The following is a 24,862-nucleotide window of genomic DNA, read 5'->3' as shown; positions in this document are numbered from 1 at the left end:
ATTATTACCTCTAAAGGGTAGCGTCACGTGAAGTGTATCCGCAGCTTATCTGACACTGCGTATTTCACCTTTAAAATAAATTGCGAGTGACAGCAAAATCTATGCAACTATATATCCGCATTATAATATTTTATTGAACTTAGTAGGTAGCATGCTGCGGGTGTGACTCTTTTTATTAACTCAAAGAAAACACGAACAGCGTATGAGGTGCAAGGAGAAGAAACGCAGCATCAAATATCCTGATGAACAATATAGAAGGTTTGTATTTCACACACCAAAACTCGCTGGATGGCCAATAAGAGTTGGCGGTGTATTTGCATTTGTCAAATAAGCAGCGGATGCATAACGTGTGACCCTACCCTAAGGGTGTATTCACATGTACTGCATCCACCACCGATTTCATGCCGCGGAAAATCCGCTGCAGACTCGGCTACCTATTCTCAACGGGTCTGAAGAAAATCCGCAAGTATACCACTATTGCTGGCGGATGCCGTATCTGTGAATGTACTCTTAGGCTATATACAGACGGAGGAATTATTGCGTTCTCAAAACACAATATTCCCTATTGACTTCAATGGGATTCCGCCGTGGAATTCAGCAAAATAAAAGACTGGCCTTATATTTTTGCGGAAAACGTTCTTTCCGAAGCAGAATGTCCGCTGCACAAATTCCGCTGTGTGAACGGGACGGCGGAATCCCACTGAACATAACCTTAGGGTCTATTCACACAGCAGAATTTCGACTTGCGGAATCCCGCCTCAAATTAAAGCCCACAGACTTCTATGGGATTCCGCAAGTGGAAATTCAGAAGTGTGAATGGGAGTGCGGAATCCCATAGAAGTCTATGGGCTTTAATTTGAGGCGGAATTCCCAAAGCGGAAATTCTGCCGTGTGAATAGACCCTTAGTGTCTTCAGAAGCCACCCCAATATAGAGCCGATAAGTGCATAAGCAGTCATGTGTATGTGTGTGTATACAGATGATGCTTCCGAATGGGTTATAATGGAGTATCATACATCCTACACTATCGAAATATATAATCCAATACATCATTACGCTATGCAACTATTGTCGCCTGTTATCAGACAAAAGAGGGGGGTAGATCTAGAATAAGAAATCCAACTAGAGAACATGACGGACCACAAGTTATTCAGGCAGTAGGTTAGTGATCCTGTTTGGGAAACACCACATTGGAGAAACTGACACCTACACAAGAGCAAAGGCCTCTGAGCTGTTTAGGATCCCAAACCACATATATGAAATGTAACACAAAGCCTCCAATGTGCCTAATACACCTCAGGGATCTATGAATACACAAGGCTTTTATTATGGCAGGGTAAGCATTAAAGGGGTACTCCGGTGGAAAACTTTTATTTTTATTTTTTTAATCAACTGGTGCCAGAAAGTTAAATAGATTTGTAAATTACTTCTATAAAAAAAAAAAAATCTTAATCCTTCCAGTACTTATTAGCTGCTGAATACTACAGAGGAAATTATTTTCTTTTTGGAACACAGAGCATTTTAAAGTACTGTACAGAGTACAGCAAACATATGCTGCTCTGGACAGTTCCTAAAATGGACAGAGATGTCAGCAGAGAGCACGGTGTTCGTGATGTCAGCAGAGAGCACTGTGTTCCAAAAAGAAAATAATTTCCTCTGTAGCATTCAGCAGCTAATAAGTACTGGAAGGATTAAGATTTTTTTTATAGAAGTAATTTAAAAATCTGTTTAACTTTCTGGCACCAGTTGATTTAAAAAAAATTAAAAAGTTTTCCACTGGAGTACCCCTTTAAAGGGGTTATCCAGGATTAGAAAAACACACCAGACTTCTTTCAAAAACAGCACCACCACTGTCTTCAGGCTGTGTGTGGAATAACTTCATTCACTTCAGAGAAACTGAGCTGCAATACCCAACCCAACCAGAGGACAGGGGTGGTGCTGTTTTTGAAAGAACTCTGCTCTGTTTTTAATCCTGGATAAACCCCTTTAACTGTAACCTGAAGTCTATGGGCCTCATTAGGTTGCATATTGGGATCTGTGTATTATACAGCGACTAAAAAGCACCTTTTACGGTCTGGAAAAGAAGAGCAACAAAAGGACACAAAATGTGGACAGCAGAATATAACAGATGACAGTGGGAATTAGGATTATTATGACAAGCGATTGAATTGCAGTGCGTTTTAGGGTCATTAGGTGGTGTAAAGCGCCATCTACTGATCAGTTTTGGGAAGTGCATGCACAGACAAACCAAAGACCAAATCTCTGCAACAAGGGATTGCTATTACTGTAAAAGTGTTGTAAAAAGTTTTGTTAAAAGGCACCTGAACGGATTATGTACAAAGATACTATGTGCACATAATGGGGGTAAGGACTGGTATATCGGTAATTGCTACAGTCAAGTATAATGTGTGTAGAGTGTTACCCAAGCTGAGTGCCTCCAGCTGATGCAAAACTACAACTCCCAGCATGCCTGGACAGCATGTGCACATTAAAGGGGGTATGGACTGGTATTACAGCAATGGCTATGGTCAGGTATAATGTGTGTTTAGAGCATGTGTGTTTCCTAACGAATGTGCCTCCAGTTGTTGCAAAACTACAACCCCCAGTATGCCCGGACAGTCGAAGGCTGTCCGGGCATGCTGGGAGTTGTAATTTTGCAACAGCTGGAGGCACCCACTGGTTGGAAAACACTGGTGTAGTGGGATAAGGATTGTAAAGTGCAGACAGATGGACGCACAGACTAATGCAGCGTGCATAGAGAGAATAGGCATAAGGCTGCATTCACACCACGTTTTTGCAATACAGTTCCCGTATACGTTTTCAATGTGAAAACCACCGCATTGAAAACCGTATGCCAAAATAAAACCGTATATGTTTTTTTTTTTAACATGGGAGTCAATGGGAACTAGAGATGAGTGAACTTACAGTAAATTCGATTTGTCACAAACTTCTCGGCTCGGCAGTTGATGACTTATCCTGCATAAATGAGTTCAGCTTTCAGGTGCTTCCGTGGGCTGGAAAAGGTGGATACAGTCCTAGGAGACTCTTTCCTAGGACTGTATCCACCTTTTCCAGCCCACCGGAGCACCTGAAAGTTGAACTCATTTATGCAGGATAAGTCATCAACTGCCGAGCCGAGAAGTTTGTGACGAATCGAATTTACTGTAAGTTCGCTCATCTCTAATGGGAACCGTACAGAACCGTAAGTGCGTACAGTTCCATCCGGGTTTCACCATACGGTTTTTGACTTAATACAGTTTTTTTTTTCTTGGAATTTCAATCAAACAAATGAAACTTTATTAATAATGGAGTGAAAGTTAAAAACGTATACTTTTTTTTATTAAGAAAACAGATGCAACCAGACATCATTTTGCAAACTGTATACGGTTTTTAACTGTATACGGGTTAAAATTGTACACACGTTTTAATACAGTTTAGTCAGGTTTTAAAGGAATCCGTTTTTCATCAAAAACCTGATACGGGAACTGTATTGCAAAAACGTGGTGTGAATGCAGCCTAAGCTAGGTATTGTATAATGAGTAAATCAGTAAGGTTACAGACTTGGAGTTTTTCTACCCAGGTAATTCACGGCATATCTCTATTTGATCAATGCACCCATATTGTAGTTCTCTAATCTGGTATGGAGGATGCAGGGTAGAACGATGCACAGGCTAAATAGGAGTGTATCCCAGTAACAACATCCATTCTGCTTTCTAATCGGTGCAGGGAGACAAGTTCAGGAAGAGACAACTGAAGCCATAAATGCAACATTGCCCATAACCTAACACCAAGGATTGCTGGGAATTGTAGTTGTATAGTGATGTCATTCAGTGAATAATAAGGTAAAAAAAGAGAAGACAAGCGACCTGGCACTACTGCTTCACACACTTATAACACTAATCCCAAATAGACACATAGAAGCAGCTTGTCAATCGTTGCATATAGGTGGTGCTATACTTGTCGGAAAAAGCAGTCCACTGTGAATTGGATAGTAACAAAGGAGACAAGTGCACCAATTCGTATGCTTCTTCTTTATTTACGAAATCATTCGATAAACAGAGACATCGGTGCAGGGGGATACGACGATGCGGTGTTCAGCGGGCGCGTTGTTGTATCCCCCTGCACCGATGTCTCTGTTTATCGAATGATTTCGTAAATAAAAAAGAAGCATACGAATTGGTGAGTGCACTTGTCTCCTTTGTTACTATCGAATTCAGTGAATAATGTCATAGCAGGGCTGCACCAATATAATTGTTATTAAATTATCTACAGAAATCAAATTACACACAAAAAAAAATAAAAAATATCAAATTTCCAACATATCTCTGCTAAACGGCTACAGGGGTTATCCAAGATTAGAATAACAGAGCTGATTTCTTCCAAAAACAGCACCACCCCTGTCCTCAGGTTGTGTGTAGTATTGCAGTTCAGTCCCCCTGAAGTGAATAGAAAAAGCTGTAACACCACTTAGAAACCAATTGACCAGGGGTAATCCCCTGATCACAAAAACCCTTATTAAATTATTTACGGTAAATTGAATTTATTAAGGGTTTTTGTGATCAGGGGGTTACCCCTGGTCAATTGGTTTCTAAATGTTTCTGACCATAACCCATTCTGGGGAATTTTGTTTTTAGCTGTAATACCACACACAACCTGACTACAGGTGTGGTGAGGTTTTTGAAAGATAACCCTTTCTGGATAACCCCTTTTTGCATCCATATTACAGCTGCAAGTCATGGCCAGACAGCAGGTTTAATGACCTGAGCTGAAAGACTTATAGATCTGTATGTCAGCTCGGGTCAATAGACCCGCAAGTCAGGCCTTTGGGGATGCCAAAGTGTTTCTGTGTTAGGACATGCTCACACTACAGAAAATCAATGTGGAATCCATGCTGAATGTCCGCATTAAATCCAGTGTAGATTCCACCTCGAATCAGACTCCCATTGATTTAAACAGGTTTTCTGCTACTCTGTGCACACAGTAGAATTTCTGCATGGACAATTCTCTCGTGGATCTGAGTTCTTGAAGAAGAATAAACCTGGTCATTTTACCGGCGAAATCTGCAAGTAAACTCTCATTAAATCAGTGTGACTTTGAATTTCTGAGCTAAATTGTATGTAAAAAAGAACAGAAAGAGGATTTCCGCCAGAAAATGTCCTTGCTAAATTCTAGTGTGAACATACTCTTACACTCATCTAAAACGGGACTAAAACACCAGTTATCCACAACGTTATATGAGGTTGCATGTGTAAAAGGCTGATAAACGTCCACCTGCACGCGTATCATCCTAGATGCCTAGTGATCTTACTGTGCAAGGATGAGGCACTTTGTTGAGTGTTCCTGTTGTGACATTCACTATAAATAAGTTAGGGAGATCTCTGGCAATTTGCTATATAAAAGCAGCTGAGTAAAAATTAGAAAGAAAAAACAAAAAACAACTCCCATAGAGCAACATGGAACTAGCTATTATAATAGCCTGTCACAGCAATTTCCATGTATTTTTATATCATTTTTCGTGTAAGTGAACCTGTTGCGACTTATCACAAGAGATCCACCTGTTGCTACATTGTACTGCACAAGCGTCTATTCAACATGGCGACCAAGGGAAGAGACGTTACTACTACGAATGCTCCTCCCTAGAGACCTCCTCTAGCCCATTGCTTCTCCTACATTGGGATAAACCGCTACGGAAAAATCACTGTCAGACATTTAGCAATTATTTCATTGCAATTTATCTCTAGCGATTAATATCTCCAGCATTGTCCCAGCTTTAGGCTTCTATATACTGTATTTATCGGCGTATAACACGCACTTTTTAGGCTAAAATTTTTAGCCTAAATTCTACCTGCGTGTTATACGCCGATAAGCCACTGCAGTTCAATGATTTTTAAAGCGGGCGCTTTAAATCAATGAACTGCAGCGGCTTTGCAGGTGCAGAGACCGCCAGCGCTGCCGGCTTCTCTCCCCCTGCCTGTCCTGGGGTCTAGAGCCCTGCTGCCGGCCCTTCTCTCCCCCTGGCTATCGGCGCCGCTGCCCGTTCTCTCCCCCTGACTATCGGTGCCGGCGCCCCATTGCCGGCGCGAATAGCCAGGGGGAGAGAAGCGGTGCCGACAATGGGGCAGCGGCGCCGACAGACAGGGGGAGAGAAGGGGCAGCGGCACCCATTGCCGGCGCCGCTGCCCCGTTGCCTCACCCATCCCTGGTTGCATAATTACCTGTTGCCGGGGTCGGGCAATGGGGCGCTGGCACCGATAGTCAGGGGGAGCGAACGGGCAGCGGTGCCGATAGCCAGCGGGAGAGAAGCGGCAGCAGCAGGGCTCTAGACCCCAGGAAAGGCAGGGGGAGAGAAGCGGGCAGCGACGGCCTCTCTCCCCTTGCCTTTCCTGGGGGTGTATTGGGGTATACGCATGCACACAAACTTTTTTACCCAAATATCATTGGTAAAATGAGGGTGCGTGTTATAGGCCGGTGCGTGGAATACCCCAATAAATACGGTAGTTACATGTAGTGCACCAGGCTGGCTTACATCCTATTGTTCACACCATTACTATAAGATCAGATGGGCTTCCTAGAACCTTCTAAGTGCAGCCCACAAAGTACTGACAGCACATTCCAATGATTGCATCCTGCAATAATGACATAACCTGAATGACTTCTCTCACTGTAGTCTGTTGACATTCTTGCAAGGAACTCGTGACTTACAACGTCTGCAAAACTTGTGGCTAGTACAAGAGGAATTGGAGAGGTACCCCTGTACAGAGTAATGCTCCTGTAATAAATAGATGGCTCATGTCTGCCAGAGCATTATAATTTGTATGTTTAGGGGCCACGAGCTGGTATTTTATGTATGCGGAAGCTGCCTGGCACATAGCTTATTGTTGCTGGAGAGACACATGTTGGGAACTTTGCTGTAGATGTTGCAGCCACAATGGGCACATTGGAGTTCTAGATTGCAAGTATGAAGTATGGACCAATAGAAGACCAGTTTTGGGCCCAGTATAGGCTCAGGCAGTTATCATTTTGCAGCCAGTACAGACCCATGATGGGAATTGTTCTTTTGCAACCAGTATGAATGCATAGGAGGCCACAACCAGTATGAATACATAGGAGGCCACAACCAGTATGAATGCATAGAAGGCCACAACCAGTATGAATGCATAGGAGGTCACAACCAGTATGAATACATAGGAGGCCACAACCAGTATGAATGCATAGGAGAGCACAACCAGTATGAATGCATAGGAGGCCACAACCAGTATGAATGCATAGGAGGCCACAACCAGTATGAAAGCATAGGAGGCCACAACCAGTAAGAATACATAGGAGGCCACAACCAGTATGAATGCATAGGAGGCCACAACCAGTATGAATACATAGGAGGTCACAACCAGTATGAATACATAGGAGGCCACAACCAGTATGAATGCATAGGAGGCCACAACCAGTATGAATGCATAGGAGGCCACAACCAGTATGAATACATAGGAGGCCACAACCAGTATGAATACATAGGAGGTCACAACCAGTATGAATACATAGGAGGCCACAACCAGTATGAATGCATAGGAGGTCACATCCAGTATGAATGCATAGGAGACCACAACCAGTATAAATACATAGGAGGCCACAACCAGTATGAATACATAGGAGGTCACAACCAGTATGAATGCATAGGAGGTCACAACCAGTATGAATACATAGGAGGCCACAACCAGTATGAATACATAGGAGGTCACAACCAGTATGAATATATAGGAGGTCACAACCAGTATGAATACATAGGAGGCCACAACCAGTATGAATGCATAGGAGGCCACATCCAGTATGAATGCATAGGAGGCCACATCCAGTATGAATGCATAGGAGGCCACAACCAGTATGAATGCATAGGAGGTCACAACCAGTATGAATACATAGGAGGCCACAACCAGTATGAATACATAGGAGGCCACAACCAGTATGAATGCATAGGAGGCCACAACCAGTATGAATGCATAGGAGGCCACAACCAGTATGAATGCATAGGAGGCCACAACCAGTATGAATACATAGGAGGCCACAACCAGTATGAATGCATAGGAGGCCACAACCAGTATGAATGCATAGGAGGCCACAACCAGTATGAATACATAGGAGGCCACAACCAGTATGAATACATAGGAGGCCACAACCAGTCTGAATGCATAGGAGGCCACAACCAGTATGAATGCATAGGAGGCCACAACCAGTATGAATGCATAGGAGGCCACAACCAGTATGAATGCATAGGAGGCCACAACCAGTATGAATGCATAGGAGGCCACAACCAGTATGAATACCTTGGAGGCCACAACCAGTATGAATACATAGGAGGTCACAACCAGTATGAATACATAGGTCACAACCAGTATGAATACATAGGAGACCACAACCAGTATGAATACATAGGAGGCCACAACCAGTATGAATACATAGGAGGTCACAACCAGTATGAATACATAGGAGGTCACAACCAGTATGAATACATAGGAGGTCACAACCAGTATGAATACATAGGAGGTCACAACCAGTATGAATACATAGGAGATCACAACCAGTATGAATACATAGGAGGTCACAACCAGTCTGAATGCATAGGAGGCCACAACCAGTATGAATGCATAGGAGGCCACAACCAGTATGAATACATAGGAGACCACAACCAGTATAAATGCATAGGAGGCCACAACCAGTATGAATACATAGGAGGTCACAACCAGTATGAATACATAGGAGGTCACAACCAGTATGAATACATAGGAGGTCACAACCAGTATGAATACATAGGAGGTCACAACCAGTATGAATACATAGGAGATCACAACCAGTATGAATACATAGGAGGTCACAACCAGTCTGAATGCATAGGAGGCCACAACCAGTATGAATGCATAGGAGGCCACAACCAGTATGAATACATAGGAGACCACAACCAGTATAAATGCATAGGAGGCCACAACCAGTATGGTCCCAAGAGAGAAGTTGTTGTATTGCAACCAGTATAGACCCAAAGGAGATCAGTTTTGTGACCAGTATTAATTCATAGGAGGCAGAAGGCTGTCAGGGCACAGTAGGAGTAGTAGTTTTTCAACCAGTATAGGCCCATAGGATCGTGAAGGCCATGAGGGTATGCTGAGAGTTATAGTTTTGCATCAGCTGAAGAGTCACGGTGGGAAACACTACTCCAGATATCACAGCCACAGTCGTCAGGGAGTGGTGGGGTTGTATTTTTTATAACAGCTGGAGAAGGATAATTTAGGAAACATTATATAAAGCTTGAACCCTTATAAGATCTAAGCTACTAGAACAATTTTGAAGCATCAGTACTATATCAACATTCTTTGTACTGTTTGGCCACTTTAATAAAATTTATAGGGTCCAAAATCCCCTTGTGACATTAAACAAATCTCCTCTGATTCCTTCATAAACTGCAATTAGATTCCTAAATTGAGGTCTGGCTACATTACCATGAAAGCTTAGACATGTAAGCCGCTATCCCAACGCCGGACAAGGTTTTGTTCTGGACTGAATTAGTTTTAACTACGACTCATTAAAAAAATGAGTGACAATCCCCCCTCTTTCTCATCGGCCCCTTTATACTGATGCAGAGACATGGCCTGATTATCTCTGCAGGAAAGTGTAATCTCTCTGACATGTTTGGTAAGCGCTTTCCAGCAGGACGAGGCATAACTTCCTCTGCGTCCTGTGATCGGCCCGGCTCAGCTTTTTTTTGCTGGTGTGAAGATTAAAGATTATCCAATTAGCCCCCCGCAGCCTGCGTTCACTTAATCCCCGAGTTCATGGCTGAGCGCTGGACTGTGCCCATCGCTTCTGATCACACCGGCACACTCACTAATGATCACTTGTTCGGAAGGGCGCGAAGGGAAGAAGGATGGTGCTGTATGGCACAGGGGGGGTACGACCTTGGTCTATCCAGTGATCGGCTCATAAAGGGCCATTGTTGTACTATATACTTAATAATAAAAGCAACAAAGCTGCACATAAAAACTCAACTGGTATCACTGGATTGTATGTAAGGATGAACACAGATCAGCCATAACATTCAACCAATGATAGGTGATGTGAATATTATTGATTATCTGGTGACAATGGGGGGGTCCATTAGGCAGCTAGTGAACAGTCAGTGCATATGCAGAAGTATTGCCTTGTAGTGGTTAGTACCTATCATAAGTGTAAAAGGGAGAAAAACTGGTGATCGGCTCATGGTGCCCAAGGCCTCACTGGTGTGTGTGGGAGGTGAAAGCCCAGCTAGTCTGATCACACAGAAGAGCTGCTGTAAAGCAAACTGCTGTTGAAGTTCCTGTTAGCTATGACAGAAAGGGGTTAAAACACAACTACAGAGCAGTCAAAGCACCCATGCTGACCTCTGTCCATTAGGAAAGAGGCTACAATGATCACCTGAGCATCAGAAATGGACCATGGAGCAATGGAAGAAGGTGACCCAGGCTGAGGAATCCCATTTTCTATCATATGGATAGCTAAATGTATATGAATCACTTTACAGGGGAAAAGATGGCACCAGGATGCACTATGGGAAGAAAGCAAGCTGACGGGGGCAGTGTGATGGGCAATGTTCTGCAATCTTGGGTTCTGGCATTACGTGGATGTTATTGTGACACGTACCACTTACCTAAACATGGTAAAGACCCCCTTCATGGCAGTGGAATTCCTGCCAAATGGCCTGGACTATAGACCTGTGATGTGTCCTGGGGTATTAGCAGCAGGTTCTGTAAGTCCTGTTAGTTGTGAGGTGCGGCCTCCAGGGATTGGACTTTCTCCAGAACAATCCACAGATTATCGATCAGATTAGGATCTGGGGAATGAGTCACCATCCAGCTCTTTTGTCATTTTCCTCATAACTGGCTGGAACATTATTTTGCTGAGAGAGGCCACATTAGGGGGTCCCTCTGCGATCAAAGGGGGACTTAATTCTATAAAACGTTCAGGTAAGTGGTACGTGTCACAGTAACATCTACGTGATGCCTGGAGCCAAGGTTTCCAGTGGAGCATGCCCACGCTGCCATGTCCTGAGGGTATATGATGTCATGTAGTAAAACAGCAGCCATTTTGAACTTGTAAGAACTTTTTTTTGTCATCTCGCTGATCAGGCAGTAACCAGCCCAATGTTCTACCTGGCTGAATGTGACATTTCCATCAGAAAATAAATATCACTGAGAGCCACTGAGTTATGACTAAATATAAACTCTGATTCATTTCCCTAATTTCTCAGGAAAAGAAGATGTGGGCATTGGGACCAGAACCTTTATATGATCATCAGAGCAGTAAGTGGAATGTGGAGCGTCACATGGAGAAATGAGGGGGCGACGGAAGCTGTCAGCTCAGAGAACAGGGAATGATGGACACAGGGTGAAAGGCTGGAACAGGAGTCAAAACGTTTCAGCTCTTAAGTAAGAAGAAAGGGCGGATTCATCGGTCCAGTACCTCGGCCCCTGTGCCCTGTTCAAGCTACCAGGCATAATGGCTTAAATGAGACTGTCAGATGGTGGCACCATGCTGTGCGAGCCCAAACAACCAAGGGGAAAAAATACTCAGAAGAAACACTTAGACTGAAATACACAGATATACAGAAAATATATATAATTCCTTATAAATAATACATACCATATGCACAGTGATCAGGCACTAACCAGTATACGGATGTTAATGAAGAATATAAATTACATACATATGTACACTATATAAATAATATAATAAGGGTAAGTTGGAACATGACTTGGTTTCTTTGTAAAATCTGCATAAATTTAGTGCAACATCCGAAGCGGGGCTTGCGTAAAATGACTTTGCAGCAGAAATAACTACAAACTTATTTAGGGAGATTTATCAAAACCTGTGAAGAGCAAAAGTTGACTAGTTGCCCATAGAACCAATCAGATCGCTTCTTTTATTTTCCAAAGACCTTTTTAAAAATGAAAGATGCAATTTGATTGGTTGCTATGGGCAACTGGTCAACTTTTACTCTGCACAGGTTTTGATAAATCTTCCCAATTGTTTTTATGTTAAATCATATGATCATGTAGGCAAAAGCTGAAAATCCTGTAAAAAAATAAACACACCAAAGGTAAGCTGGATTTGTGGGGACGGGTGTTGATAAATATAGGTGCTTAATTAGCACCTTTCACCAGAAAAATATTGGATTCACTTCAAATGGTCTTAAAGGGGTTATCCAACATAAGGTGATTTTAGCACCTACCTGGCAGACAGTAATGGACATGCTTAGAAAGGATCTGCGCTTATCTTTGGGTTAAATGGTTATATTGTGAGATTACCATAACACTGTGGCTTTCTTTTTGTGAACCTCAGTATTTCCTGTTGAAGTTTTCCTTTTTACTACAAATCCCAGAATTCCACTTTCCTACCTCCCACACATCAGCCACCCCACCATTGAATAAACAAGCTAGATTCAATGAAAAAGGTCAGTGCTTTCTAATCAGGGTTCCACCCATTGAAGCAGACAGGCTCCCTGTCATCACCTGACTAGTGATGTCAGGTCTCGGCCGCACTGCATCCTGGGAAATACCCAAGACAGGAATAATTTTGTATGCTGTTAAAAATGAACATCCAGAGCAAAGATCACATAAGAATACGAGACCAGCCATTAGAGACAGATACAGACACTATATTATGAACTACACTAACTTTACAGCCACTGTAGCATAGTCAAATAAAAAAAAATCCTGGAATACCCCTTTAAATCAGGTAGTGAAATATATGAGCCCTGAAACATATTCTTTAAATATTTTCTTCTTCATAGGTGATAGCTAGGATCTCTAAAGTACGGTGTGCACTTAAAGGGGTATTCCAGGATTTTTTTTATTTGACTATGCTACAGGGGCTGTAAAGTTAGTGTAGTTCATAATATAGTGTCTGTACCTGTGTGTGACGGTTTTCTCACAATTCTTCTGTGATTTTCACTCCAATATTTATTTTTACCAGCATATAAATGACTGTTGTCATTTTCCCTGTTGTCAGCATATAAATTGACTGTTTTCTCAGGTTGCAATGCGGCCGGGACCTGACTCACTAGTCAGCTGATGACAGGGAGCCTGTCTGCTTCAATGGGTGGAGCGATCGCTTGGTGGGAGAGAGATCAATCTGCAGCTAATGCAACAGCTGTAGGCACCCTGATTGAAAACCACAGGTCTTTTGAATGTATGCAGCTCATTTATGTTTCAATGGGTGGGGTGGCTGATGTGTGGGAGGGAGGAAGATGGAATTGTGGGATTTGTAGTTAAAAAAAAGAAAAGTCAAATAGGAAATACAAGTTCACAAAAAGCTAGCCACAGTGTTATGGTAATCTCATGACATAGCCATTTAGCCACAAGATAAGCGCAGATCCTTCCTAAGCATGTCCATTACTGCCTGCCAGGTAAGTACTAAAATCACCTTATGGTGGAGAACCCCTTTAAAGGGGTATTCCAGGCCAAAACTTTTTTTTTTATATATCAACTGGCTCCAGAAAGTTAAACAGATTTGTAAATTACTTCTATTAAAATATCTTAATCCTTCCAATAGTTATTAGCTTCTGAAGTTGAGTTGTTGTATTCTGTCTAACTGCTCAATGATGACTCACGTCCCGGGAGCTATGCAGTTCCTATGGGGATATTCTCCCATCATGCACAGCTCCCAGGACATGACATCATCATTGAGCAGTTAGACAGAAAACTTCAGAAGCTAATAACTATTGGAAGGATTAAGATTTTTTTATAGAAGTAATTTACAAATCTGTTTAACTTTCCGGAGCCAGTTGATATATAAAAAAAAAGTTTTTGCCTGGAATACCCCTTTTAAGGATCTGAGTCCAAACATGAATACATTTAGATCAATGTTTCCCTACCAGCGTGCCTTCGGCTGTCCGGGCATGCTGGGAGTTGTAGTTCTGCAACAGCTGGAGACACCCTGGTTGGAAAACACTGATTTAGATCATTGGAGTCAATGCCTGTATGTTTACATTTACATGGGCACATGATTTGCTGAACATGTCACAGAGCTCTCTGTATAGTGTTTCTCTGGTCCCTCCCTTCAGCCATGATTCACAGTTCAAGTGATTTCTACAGCTGTCAATCAAAGCTCAGAGGGGAGGACAAGGAAGCTCTCAATACAGAGTTCAGGACACCTAAGGAATGTCGACCGCCAGGATAATGGCCGTAGCGGCAGCTGTGACATTAAAGAATTAATGTCAATTTAAAATTCTGACATGTCGTCCAGATATATCCAAAATTTTGATCGCACTAGGTCACAGTCCTGAGACCCAGTGCGATCGTGAGTAATAGCTGTCTGAGGTGCACAGCAGTGAGAACTTCACTCCCCAATTGTCAGTCAAATCTGACTCACAAGACTATGGAGAGAATGAGTTGGATCGAGCAGCTGGCCAGGCAGTAGAGTACGCTGTAGTGCACTTCAGTTGGCTATTACTCATGATCACAGCAGGTCTCAGGACCGTGACCTGGTGCAATCTAAACTTTTGACATCTCTACACGACTTGTCAAAAGTTTATATTAACGACACTAACGTTTCAAACAATGTTGCAGAGATTGTTGCACTTCTCTCCGTGTCCTCTATATGGTTCAGATGCCCTTTCTGCCCAAACACAGAATTCCTTACCTTATGACATCTGGTGCGGCACCTTCACTCTTAAAGGAGTCTTGCAGCTGTCGCTCTTTGGTGAGGAGCTCATCTACCAGGTTCTGTCTGCGGTCTCCTTCTAATTGTGTGCTGTACAAGTTCTTTGTTAAGACCATAAAACAAAAAGCATATAGGAAGGTATTGGTGTGTACTTACCATACTAGACAGAAAACATATCTCTAGGCCAGAATTGATTTTACCTGGTCCCAAAATTTAGGACCATCTATAGACATAATATCTAAAAAATGGATACACTGTGTTATGCCTTATGTAGGGAGAGAAGAAGGGGTAAATAGAATGGGGAGTATCACTGGCCCCCTAAGCCATGCATTAGGCACAGCACTGTCTTTTACTGTCTCCTCTACATTCTACCCACCCTTCTGTAATTGTTAAAGAAGCATTGCGGAATTTTTTTCTCCCATATATAGTGCAGCATAGGCTACTAATAGAGAGCAATTTAGAGGTTCTTGAGTGTGCCTTACCTGTGCTTGCCTGTTTTAGCTCCGTTGGCATGGAATAGGCGTTAATTTGTATGTAAATCCATAATTTAAATGGTTCTGTAATGCTGCCTAAATTCCCAATGAACCCTTCAGTTTAAGGCTGGGTTCACATCCCGTTTTTTCCCCATACGGGAGCGCAAATGGCAGGGGAGAGCTAAAAACTTGTGCTCCCGTATCCCTGCATATGTGGTCCCATATGTAATTCATTTCAATGAGCCGGTCGGCTCATTTTTCCCCGTATGCGGTTATCTACCGTACCTAAAACCGTAGTCAACCACAGTTTTAGGTACGGTAGAAAACCGCGTACGGGGAAAAATGAACTGACCCGTTCATTCCGGTCGGCTCATTGAAATGAATTACATACGGGAGCGCATACGCAGGGATACAGGAGCGTAAGTTTTTAGCTCTCCCCTGCCGTATGCGCTCCCGTATGAGGAAAAACGTGATGTGAACCCAGCCTTACAAGGAGGGGGGGGGGGGGTCTCATTACTGCACCTGGTGATCTAATTAGGCTGCTGGTGATGGAGGTCACCCAGTTGAACTGATTACACTCATAAGTGGGGTGAGGTCAGTTACACTGAGGGGAATTTATCAAACAATTTAGGCTGCTTTTCTGTCAAAATTTGTTGCATGAAAAGTCGCAGGCTGGCCCCATGCGACATTTTCTGCAACATTTTGTTTAGAACATTAAAATTTCATTACCATGAAGTGATCTTATTTAGAGCACTGTGTGTAGGTCAATGATTTATCACGTGCAACTTTTTGTGAAGGGTCACAGAAATGTTGCAAAAATTCTGCATGGGCAAGATAAGAAATTATCATAGGACAGGTCAACCATGCCCTATAGAACTACCAAAATGGCTCTATGCGACAATTGCATTAAGGTCCATGTGACATTTCATTCAATTGTCGCATGGCCGCCACTCCTCTGTGTCATTTAACCAGACCAATTATGTGGTGATTCATTTAAGTCTGTGCTCCATTTGATAAATTTGGAAAAAAACTTTTTTTTATATATATCAACTGGCTTCAGAAAGTTAAAATATTTGTAAATTATTTCTATTAAAAAATCTTATACCTTTTAGTACTTATTAGCTGCTGAAGTTGAGTTGCTCCTATCTGTCTAAGTGCTCTCTGGTGATACCTGTCTCAGGAACTGTCCAGAGTAGAAGCAAATCCCCATAGCAAACCTCTTCTACTCTGTGCAGTTCCCAAGACAAGCAGAGATGTCAGCAGAGAGCACTGTTGCCAGACAGGAAAAAACAACGCAACTTCAGCAGCTAATAATTATTGGAAGGATTAAGATTTTTTAATAGAAGTAAATTACAAATCTGTTTCACTTTCTGAAGCCAGTTGATATATAAAAAAATTTTTTCCAGGAATACCAGGAATGTATCATCCCAACCTGAAGGATTATTAATTTTATCAGGGATGCCCCAATTGTGCATGTACAGCTAAAGAGCAGTGATATGCAACCTGTGGCTCTGCAGCTGGTGAAAGACTACAACTCCCAGAATGTTTTGACAGCCAAAGGCTGTGCTATAGAGTACATACACTTTAAAGTGTTACTGCCCCCCTACGCATTGCTGGCAGTTATCACTGCCTAGTGGGAGTAGTTCTGCTGCACCAGCTACAGAGCCACAAGTTACAGATCACTGCTCTATAGCACAAAATGCAGGGAGTTGTAGTTTGGGGTCAGTTTGGTTTTTTGGTCAAGCCTTTCCCATATTTTTGGTTTTGGTCCAAAATTTTTATTCATCGATAACGTGCACAACACGTTACTCTGTGTGAATAGAGTTGCCGAAATCCCACTGAACTCAATAGTGTGATGCAAGGCAGAATTCATGTAGAATTCCTCGCAGATTACGCCTTGCTTTTCTACGGTGTGAACATGCCCCATCCCAGGGTGTGCATGCTGGATCACTGCTTTATACCACCCCTCCCCACCATGGATGGTCCAGGTCTCTAAGGGTCCCCTTGAAGGTAGATGCCACCTTCCTATGTCACCAGATATCAGAAGGCGAAGGATACATCTGACGTGTGGAGACCGATCGCAGTAAGGAATTCCTCAGCTGTCCGATGCTCTCATTCAGCCTCTTCATGAGAGACCTAACAGTCACATTTATCTGTAGGAGAAAAAAAACACCATCAGATGGGTCACTGTCATAGGATTAAAACAATACAGGATCACGTGGGACACAGTCTGTGCTGAGAGGGTGTCACTAAGCCTATAGGGAGAGATTTATCAAAACCTGTGCAAAAGGAAAAGTTGCCCAGTTGCCCATAGCAACCAGACTGCTTCTTTTTGCAGAAACCTTATTAAAAATGAAAGAAGCGATCCGATTGGTTGCTATCGGCAACTTTTCCTCTGGACAGGTTTTGATAAATCTCCCCCATAATGTGTGATACTGTTTTCTGAGCTGCTGTATCTAAGCCTATGATGCGAGATGCAGTCTCCTATGCAGCTAATCCTGAATATATGCATATTAATAGTGTGGTATTGCAGAGAGAGAGAATAGTAAGCAATAGGGGGTGTTGTCTTCAGGTAAATAACTACGATATATCCTGAGAAAACCAAACAGTCAAGTAAATAAGGTTAAAAATAAACTTACAAGGACACATGCCTGACCCCCCTACTAACACCATGACCTGCAAACAAAATGAGCAGTGGAAATTTTGTGGAAAAATAAACTTGCAATAAATACACGACTTTCCCCTCAAGACGATGACTAAAACGATAATCTGCGGTACAGTCAGTTGCCATTGTTGTCACTACAAACACTATGGCATGTTTTCTCTATGAGACGGGCTGTTTACAGTACAAGCAGGTATGAGAGTAAGTCACTCATCCAGAGAGACCTGACTATGAGACTTCATGACAACACTTCTTGCCATCAGGGATATTTGGATGCCAACCAATCAAAATGCTTCTTTTACTATGCACTTGGTATGTATGTGTGTGCCCGGAAAAAAATAAATTATACATATATATATATGTGTGTGTGTGTGTGTGTGTGTGTATAGTAAGGTTCGGTGTTTGGTTTTATACAGTGCTGTTAGAAAGTTTACAGTTCTTCAGGCGCTACTCATCACCAGCCCAATACCATCCCTACAGTGATCATGGTGGGGGCAGCATCATGTCTGGTGGAAACCAGGCACTACCCATCACCTGCCCAATACCATCCCTACAGTGATCATGGTGGGGGCAGCATCATGTCTGGAGGAAATCAGGTACTGCTCATCACCTGCCCAATACCATCCCTACAGTGATCATGGTGGGGGCAGCATCATGTCTGGTGGAAACCAGGCACTGCCCATCACCTGCCCAATACCATCCCTACAGTGATCCTGGTGGGGGCAGCATCATGTCTGGAGGAAATCAGGTACTGCCCATCACCTGCCCAATACCATCCCTACAGTGATCATGGTGGGGGCAGCATCATGTCTGGAGGAAACCAGGCACTGCCCATCACCTGTCCAATACCATCCCTACAGTGATCATGGTGGGGGCAGCATCATGTCTGGAGGAAACCAGGCACTGCCCATCACCTGCCCAATACCATCCCTACAGTGATCATGGTGGGGGCAGCATCATGTCTGGGGGAAACAAGGCACTGCCCATCACCTGCCCAATACCATCCCTACAGTGATCATGGTGGGGGCAGCATCATGTCAGGGGGAAACCAGGCACTGCCCATCACCTGCCCAATACCATCCCTACAGTGATCATGGTGGGGGAAGCATTATGTCTATAGGAAATCAGGCACTGCCCATCACCTGCCCAATACCATCCCTACAGTGATCATCGTGGGGGCAGCATCATGTCTGGGGGAAACCAGGCACTGCCCATCACCTGCCCAATACCATCCCTAAAGTGTTCATGGTGGGGGAAGCATCATGTCTGGAGGAAACCAGGCACTGCCCATCACCTGCCCAATACCATTCCTACAGTGATCATGGTGGGGGCAGCATCATGTCTGGGGGAAACCAGGCACTACCCATCACCTGCCCAATACCATCCCTACAGTGATCCTGGTGGGGGCAGCATCATGTCTGGAGGAAATCAGGTACTGCCCATCACCTGTCCAATACCATCCCTACAGTGATCATGGTGGGGGCAGCATCATGTCTGGAGGAAACCAGGCACTGCCCATCACCTGCCCAATACCATCCCTACAGTGATCATGGTGGGGGCAGCATCATGTCTGGGGGAAACAAGGCACTGCCCATCACCTGCCCAATACCATCCCTACAGTGATCATGGTGGGGGCAGCATCATGTCAGGGGGAAACCAGGCACTGCCCATCACCTGCCCAATACCATCCCTACAGTGATCATGGTGGGGGAAGCATTATGTCTATAGGAAATCAGGCACTGCCCATCACCTGCCCAATACCATCCCTACAGTGATCATCGTGGGGGCAGCATCATGTCTGGTGGAAACCAGGCACTACCCATCACCTGCCCAATACCATCCCTACAGTGATCATGGTGGGGGCAGCATCATGTCTGGAGGAAATCAGGTACTGCTCATCACCTGCCCAATACCATCCCTACAGTGATCATGGTGGGGGCAGCATCATGTCTGGTGGAAACCAGGCACTGCCCATCACCTGCCCAATACCATCCCTACAGTGATCCTGGTGGGGGCAGCATCATGTCTGGAGGAAATCAGGTACTGCCCATCACCTGCCCAATACCATCCCTACAGTGATCATGGTGGGGGCAGCATCATGTCTGGAGGAAACCAGGCACTGCCCATCACCTGTCCAATACCATCCCTACAGTGATCATGGTGGGGGCAGCATCATGTCTGGAGGAAACCAGGCACTGCCCATCACCTGCCCAATACCATCCCTACAGTGATCATGGTGGGGGCAGCATCATGTCTGGGGGAAACAAGGCACTGCCCATCACCTGCCCAATACCATCCCTACAGTGATCATGGTGGGGGCAGCATCATGTCAGGGGGAAACCAGGCACTGCCCATCACCTGCCCAATACCATCCCTACAGTGATCATGGTGGGGGAAGCATTATGTCTATAGGAAATCAGGCACTGCCCATCACCTGCCCAATACCATCCCTACAGTGATCATCGTGGGGGCAGCATCATGTCTGGGGGAAACCAGGCACTGCCCATCACCTGCCCAATACCATCCCTAAAGTGTTCATGGTGGGGGAAGCATCATGTCTGGAGGAAACCAGGCACTGCCCATCACCTGCCCAATACCATTCCTACAGTGATCATGGTGGGGGCAGCATCATGTCTGGGGGAAACCAGGCACTACCCATCACCTGCCCAATACCATCCCTACAGTGATCCTGGTGGGGGCAGCATCATGTCTGGAGGAAATCAGGTACTGCCCATCACCTGTCCAATACCATCCCTACAGTGATCATGGTGGGGGCAGCATCATGTCTGGAGGAAACCAGGCACTGCCCATCACCTGCCCAATACCATCCCTACAGTGATCATGGTGGGGGCAGCATCATGTCTGGGGGAAACAAGGCACTGCCCATCACCTGCCCAATACCATCCCTACAGTGATCATGGTGGGGGCAGCATCATGTCAGGGGGAAACCAGGCACTGCCCATCACCTGCCCAATACCATCCCTACAGTGATCATGGTGGGGGAAGCATTATGTCTATAGGAAATCAGGCACTGCCCATCACCTGCCCAATACCATCCCTACAGTGATCATCGTGGGGGCAGCATCATGTCTGGGGGAAACCAGGCACTGCCCATCACCTGCCCAATACCATCCCTACAGTGTTCATGGTGGGGGAAGCATCATGTCTGGAGGAAACCAGGCACTGCCCATCACCTGCCCAATACCATTCCTACAGTGATCATGGTGGGGGCAGCATCATGTCTGGGGGAAACCAGGCACTGCCCATCACCTGCTCAATACCATCCCTACAGTGATCAAGGTGGGGGGCAGCATCATGTCTGGGGGAAACCAGGCACTGCCCATCACCTGCCCAATACCATCCCTACAGTGATCATGGTGGGGGCAGCATCATGTCTGGAGGAAACCAGGCACTGCCCATCACCTGCCCAATACCATCCCTACAGTGATCATGGTGGGGGCAGCATCATGTCTGGGGGAAACCAGGTACTGCCCATCGCCTGCCCAATACCATCCCTTCCAGTGATCATGGTGGGGGCAGCATCATGTCTGGAGGAAACCAGGCACTGCCCATCACCTGCCCAATACCATCCCTACAGTGATCATGGTGGGGGCAGCATCATGTCTGGAGGAAACCAGGTACTGCCCATCACCTGCCCAATACCATCCCTACAGTGATCATGGTGGGGGCAGCATCATGTCTGGAGGAAACCAGGTACTGCCCATCACCTGCCCAATACCATCTCTACAGCGATCATGGTGGGGGCAGCATCATGTCTGGAGGAAACCAGGCACTGCCCATCACCTGCCCAATACCAGCCCTACAGTGATCATGGTGGGGGCAGCATCATGTCTGGGGGAAACCAGGTACTGCCCATCACCTGCCCAATACCATCCCTACAGCGATCATGGTGGGGGCAGCATCATGTCTGGAGGAAACCAGGCACTGCCCAGCACCTGCCCAATACCATCCCTACAGTGATCATGGTGGGGGCAGCATCATGTCTGGGGGAAACCAGGTACTGCCCATCACCTGCCCAATACCATCCCTACAGTGATCAGGGTGGGGGCAGCATCATGTCTGGGGGAAACCAGGCACTGCCCATCACCTGCCCAATACCATCCCTACAGTGATCATGGTGGGGGCAGCATCATGTCTGGAGGAGACCAGGCACTGCCCATCACCTGCCCAATACCATCCATACAGTGATCATGGTGGGGGCAGCATCATGTCTGGGGGAAACCAGGTACTGCCCATCACCTGCCCAATACCATCCCTACAGTGATCATGGTGGGGGCAGCATCATGTCTGGGGGGAAACCAGGCACTGCCCATCACCTGCCCAATACCATCCCTACAGTAAAGAATGGTAGGGCCAGCATCATGTCTAGGGACATGAAGACTGGTCAGGGTTAAGGGAAAGCTGAATGGAGCATAGTACAGAAAACTTGAACCAGAGCTCTCTGAACCTCAGACTGGGCTGAACGCTCACCTTCCAACAAGACAATAATCTTAAGCACACCGCCAAGACTACACAGGAGTGGCTTAGGGACAACACTGTGCTGATGAACCCAATGGAACAGTGGTTTTCAACCGTATTCGCAACTGTACCCCCAAAGGGTCAAAGTACTTAATTTCATAAACCCCCCTCCATCTTAATCGCCTTGTGCCATTATTTCCTCAGCTCTGGCCGCGGTACTATATAGTGAGCTGCTGCGTCAACTGCGGTGTCCAATCCCCGCTCTGCGCTGACAAATACTGGACAATGCATGGACGGTATTTGTCAGAAAATTGCCGTACCCCCGCATAACCCTTGGCGTACCCCTAGGGGTACACGTACCCCTGGTTGAGAACCCCTGCAATGGAACATCTCTGGAGAGACCTGAAGATGGCTTCCTTGAGAGGATCAGAAAAGAAGAATGGCAGAAAATCCCCAAATCCAGGAGTGTAAACCTTATGGCCTCATCCCCAAGAAGACTGGAGGCTGTGATCACTGCAATAGGCGCTTCATCTAAGTCCTGAGTAAAGGGTATGAATACTTATGTCACTGCAAGATAATAGGTTTTCCTTTTCAATAAAATAGAAAAGATTTTTAACAATCTGTTATCACTTTGTCGTTATGGGATACTAGAAGTGAGAGTTAATGGGAAAACTTGATATTTTTCTATTTTAGCACACGGAGCAACATAAAATAAGAAAACGTTAAAGGCTCTGAACACTTTACAAATGCCTGTATACTGTATTTATTGTTATCGTTCCTGAACCTTCGGCTTTCAAACTCTTCCAAAACTACAACTCCCAGCATGCTCATGCTGGGAGTTGTAGTTTTGCAACATCTGGAGGGCCACCGGTGCTAGACGTTTGTTTGTGTTATCTCCAGTGCTACAGCTCAGATCTCACCTGCTGGGACCTGTAGTCCCACTGATCAGCATTATAAAGCTTTTCCCATAGGCCAGTTCATTGAGCTGAGCAGAGATGTTTTTGATTACATCTTATTTACAGAAAACTGATGGAACAGGAGGATGAAATGCTTGAAATAACATGCGGTCAGGATGATGTTTCCAATACAAAGGTAACGGTGGTAATTATAGATTTGTGTCCGCCATAACATAATATATCTACGAGGACGTTATCACATGCAGGGTACACGACAAGAAAAGCACACTGTGGGGGTCATTCATCAAAGCAAAAAAGCAAAAGGATCAGATGTCGGCTTTTATCCTTCAGGCTATGGGGACAAGCCATGTGATGCCTGACTCGAGGCACATGACAGGTGTTATTACTGTGATCCACATACTGTGTAAATATTAACAACTGATGCTTGCTGTCAGTGAATAGGGACATTATTGTTTACATTCAGAGGCTCAAAATCTGTACAGACAACATAGCTGTAATTTCAGGATAAGCTGCCCTGTGTGTAGAATAGGAGTAGCAATATTTCTGGCTATGATATAAATTGCATATGGCATTTTCACCAGGCTGCATTTCTACTTTTCAGTTGTCCCCATAGATTAGCTGCTATGATGTCTCCATACACAGAACACACCCAGAAGAGGGGATGCTGCTCTCCTATACCTCTATAACAAACCCTCAGAAGAAGCAGCAGCATGGAGGACATTATAAAGTAGCAATGAACAGTGTAAGCTGGGAATCCAGGACTAGGAATGGGGTAATATAACACTCACCTAAGCGTTTAGAAGCTTCCCTGGGTATCTCTACCTGCCTTACCTTGCAGCTTCCTCCCCCAACATAGACTTCTATTGGCAGCATGTTACCTGAAGCTTCAGGGAGATGATCAATGTTGACTTGGACTTGAGCAGTTTTATACAATGAATGCAAAAAGTGTGGTGCTAGCACAAGCACCGCAGGCTCTTAAATCAGCTGGTCAATCAGGATGCCCTAAGCCAGACCCCCACCAATCTTTCTTCTCTCTTGACAAGTCAGTCACAATGTATTCAGCTTCTGGGTGTCAACAAAACTTTTTCCACTAAAATGCCATTAATATTATCTAATTAATACAGCCTAATACAGCCTAATTAATACAGCCTAATGTACAATAAAATGTATCAAATATAGTACATTTTTCAATTCTTCAAAATTTCTAACATCTCTGCTTGCAGTCAGTGGATTGAAATGTTTTTAATTCTACCCAGAAGTAGAAAACCTGTGCAGATCTAGCCCTGCTCACCACTGAGGGTTTGCTACAAGTATATGTAGTCCAGTTAAGCCTCTGTGAGTTAAACTGACTGGACTCCATTTTACCTTCACTAATATGTTGTAACAAACGATGAGAACAGGATACATTTGTGTTGCTGATGTGATTTTCTCTAGACTAGTGGTTCCCAACCAGCGAACCGTGGTACACTGAGGTGCTGTGAGTAGCCACCAGAGGTGCCACAAAATTTTGGAGGGAAAAATGTTTAAAGGACTTTACAAAAGACAAGACATGAGTGGTTAGGGACAACTCTGTGAATGTCCTAAAGTGGCCCAGCTAAAGCCCCAACCTGATGAAACATCTCAGGAGAGACTTGAAAATGGCTTTAACCA

The 24,862-nt window shown here is 44.7% G+C and overlaps 1 protein-coding gene across 2 annotated transcripts in view; it reads right to left on the bottom strand.

Annotated features, from left to right (window-relative positions):
* STX8 (syntaxin 8) overlaps positions 1-24,862 on the bottom strand; it is a 226,433-nt gene that overhangs the window by 167,814 nt on the left and 33,757 nt on the right. For both annotated transcript variants that reach the window (XM_056549544.1, XM_056549543.1), the window contains exons 3-4: positions 17,213-17,307; positions 14,661-14,771 (exon numbers count right to left, since the gene is read on the bottom strand). In XM_056549544.1, the coding sequence (XP_056405519.1) occupies positions 14,661-14,771; positions 17,213-17,283 (182 nt within the window). In that variant the 5' untranslated portion in view covers positions 17,284-17,307. The remainder of the gene's footprint in view (positions 1-14,660; positions 14,772-17,212; positions 17,308-24,862) is intronic.

The sequence above is a fragment of the Hyla sarda genome, chromosome 13 (genome assembly GCF_029499605.1).
Source record: "Hyla sarda isolate aHylSar1 chromosome 13, aHylSar1.hap1, whole genome shotgun sequence".
In the NCBI taxonomy this organism is placed as follows: domain Eukaryota; kingdom Metazoa; phylum Chordata; class Amphibia; order Anura; family Hylidae; genus Hyla; species Hyla sarda.
Note: the sequence above shows the minus strand (reverse complement) of the source record. Positions and strands in the feature narration are given on the sequence as shown.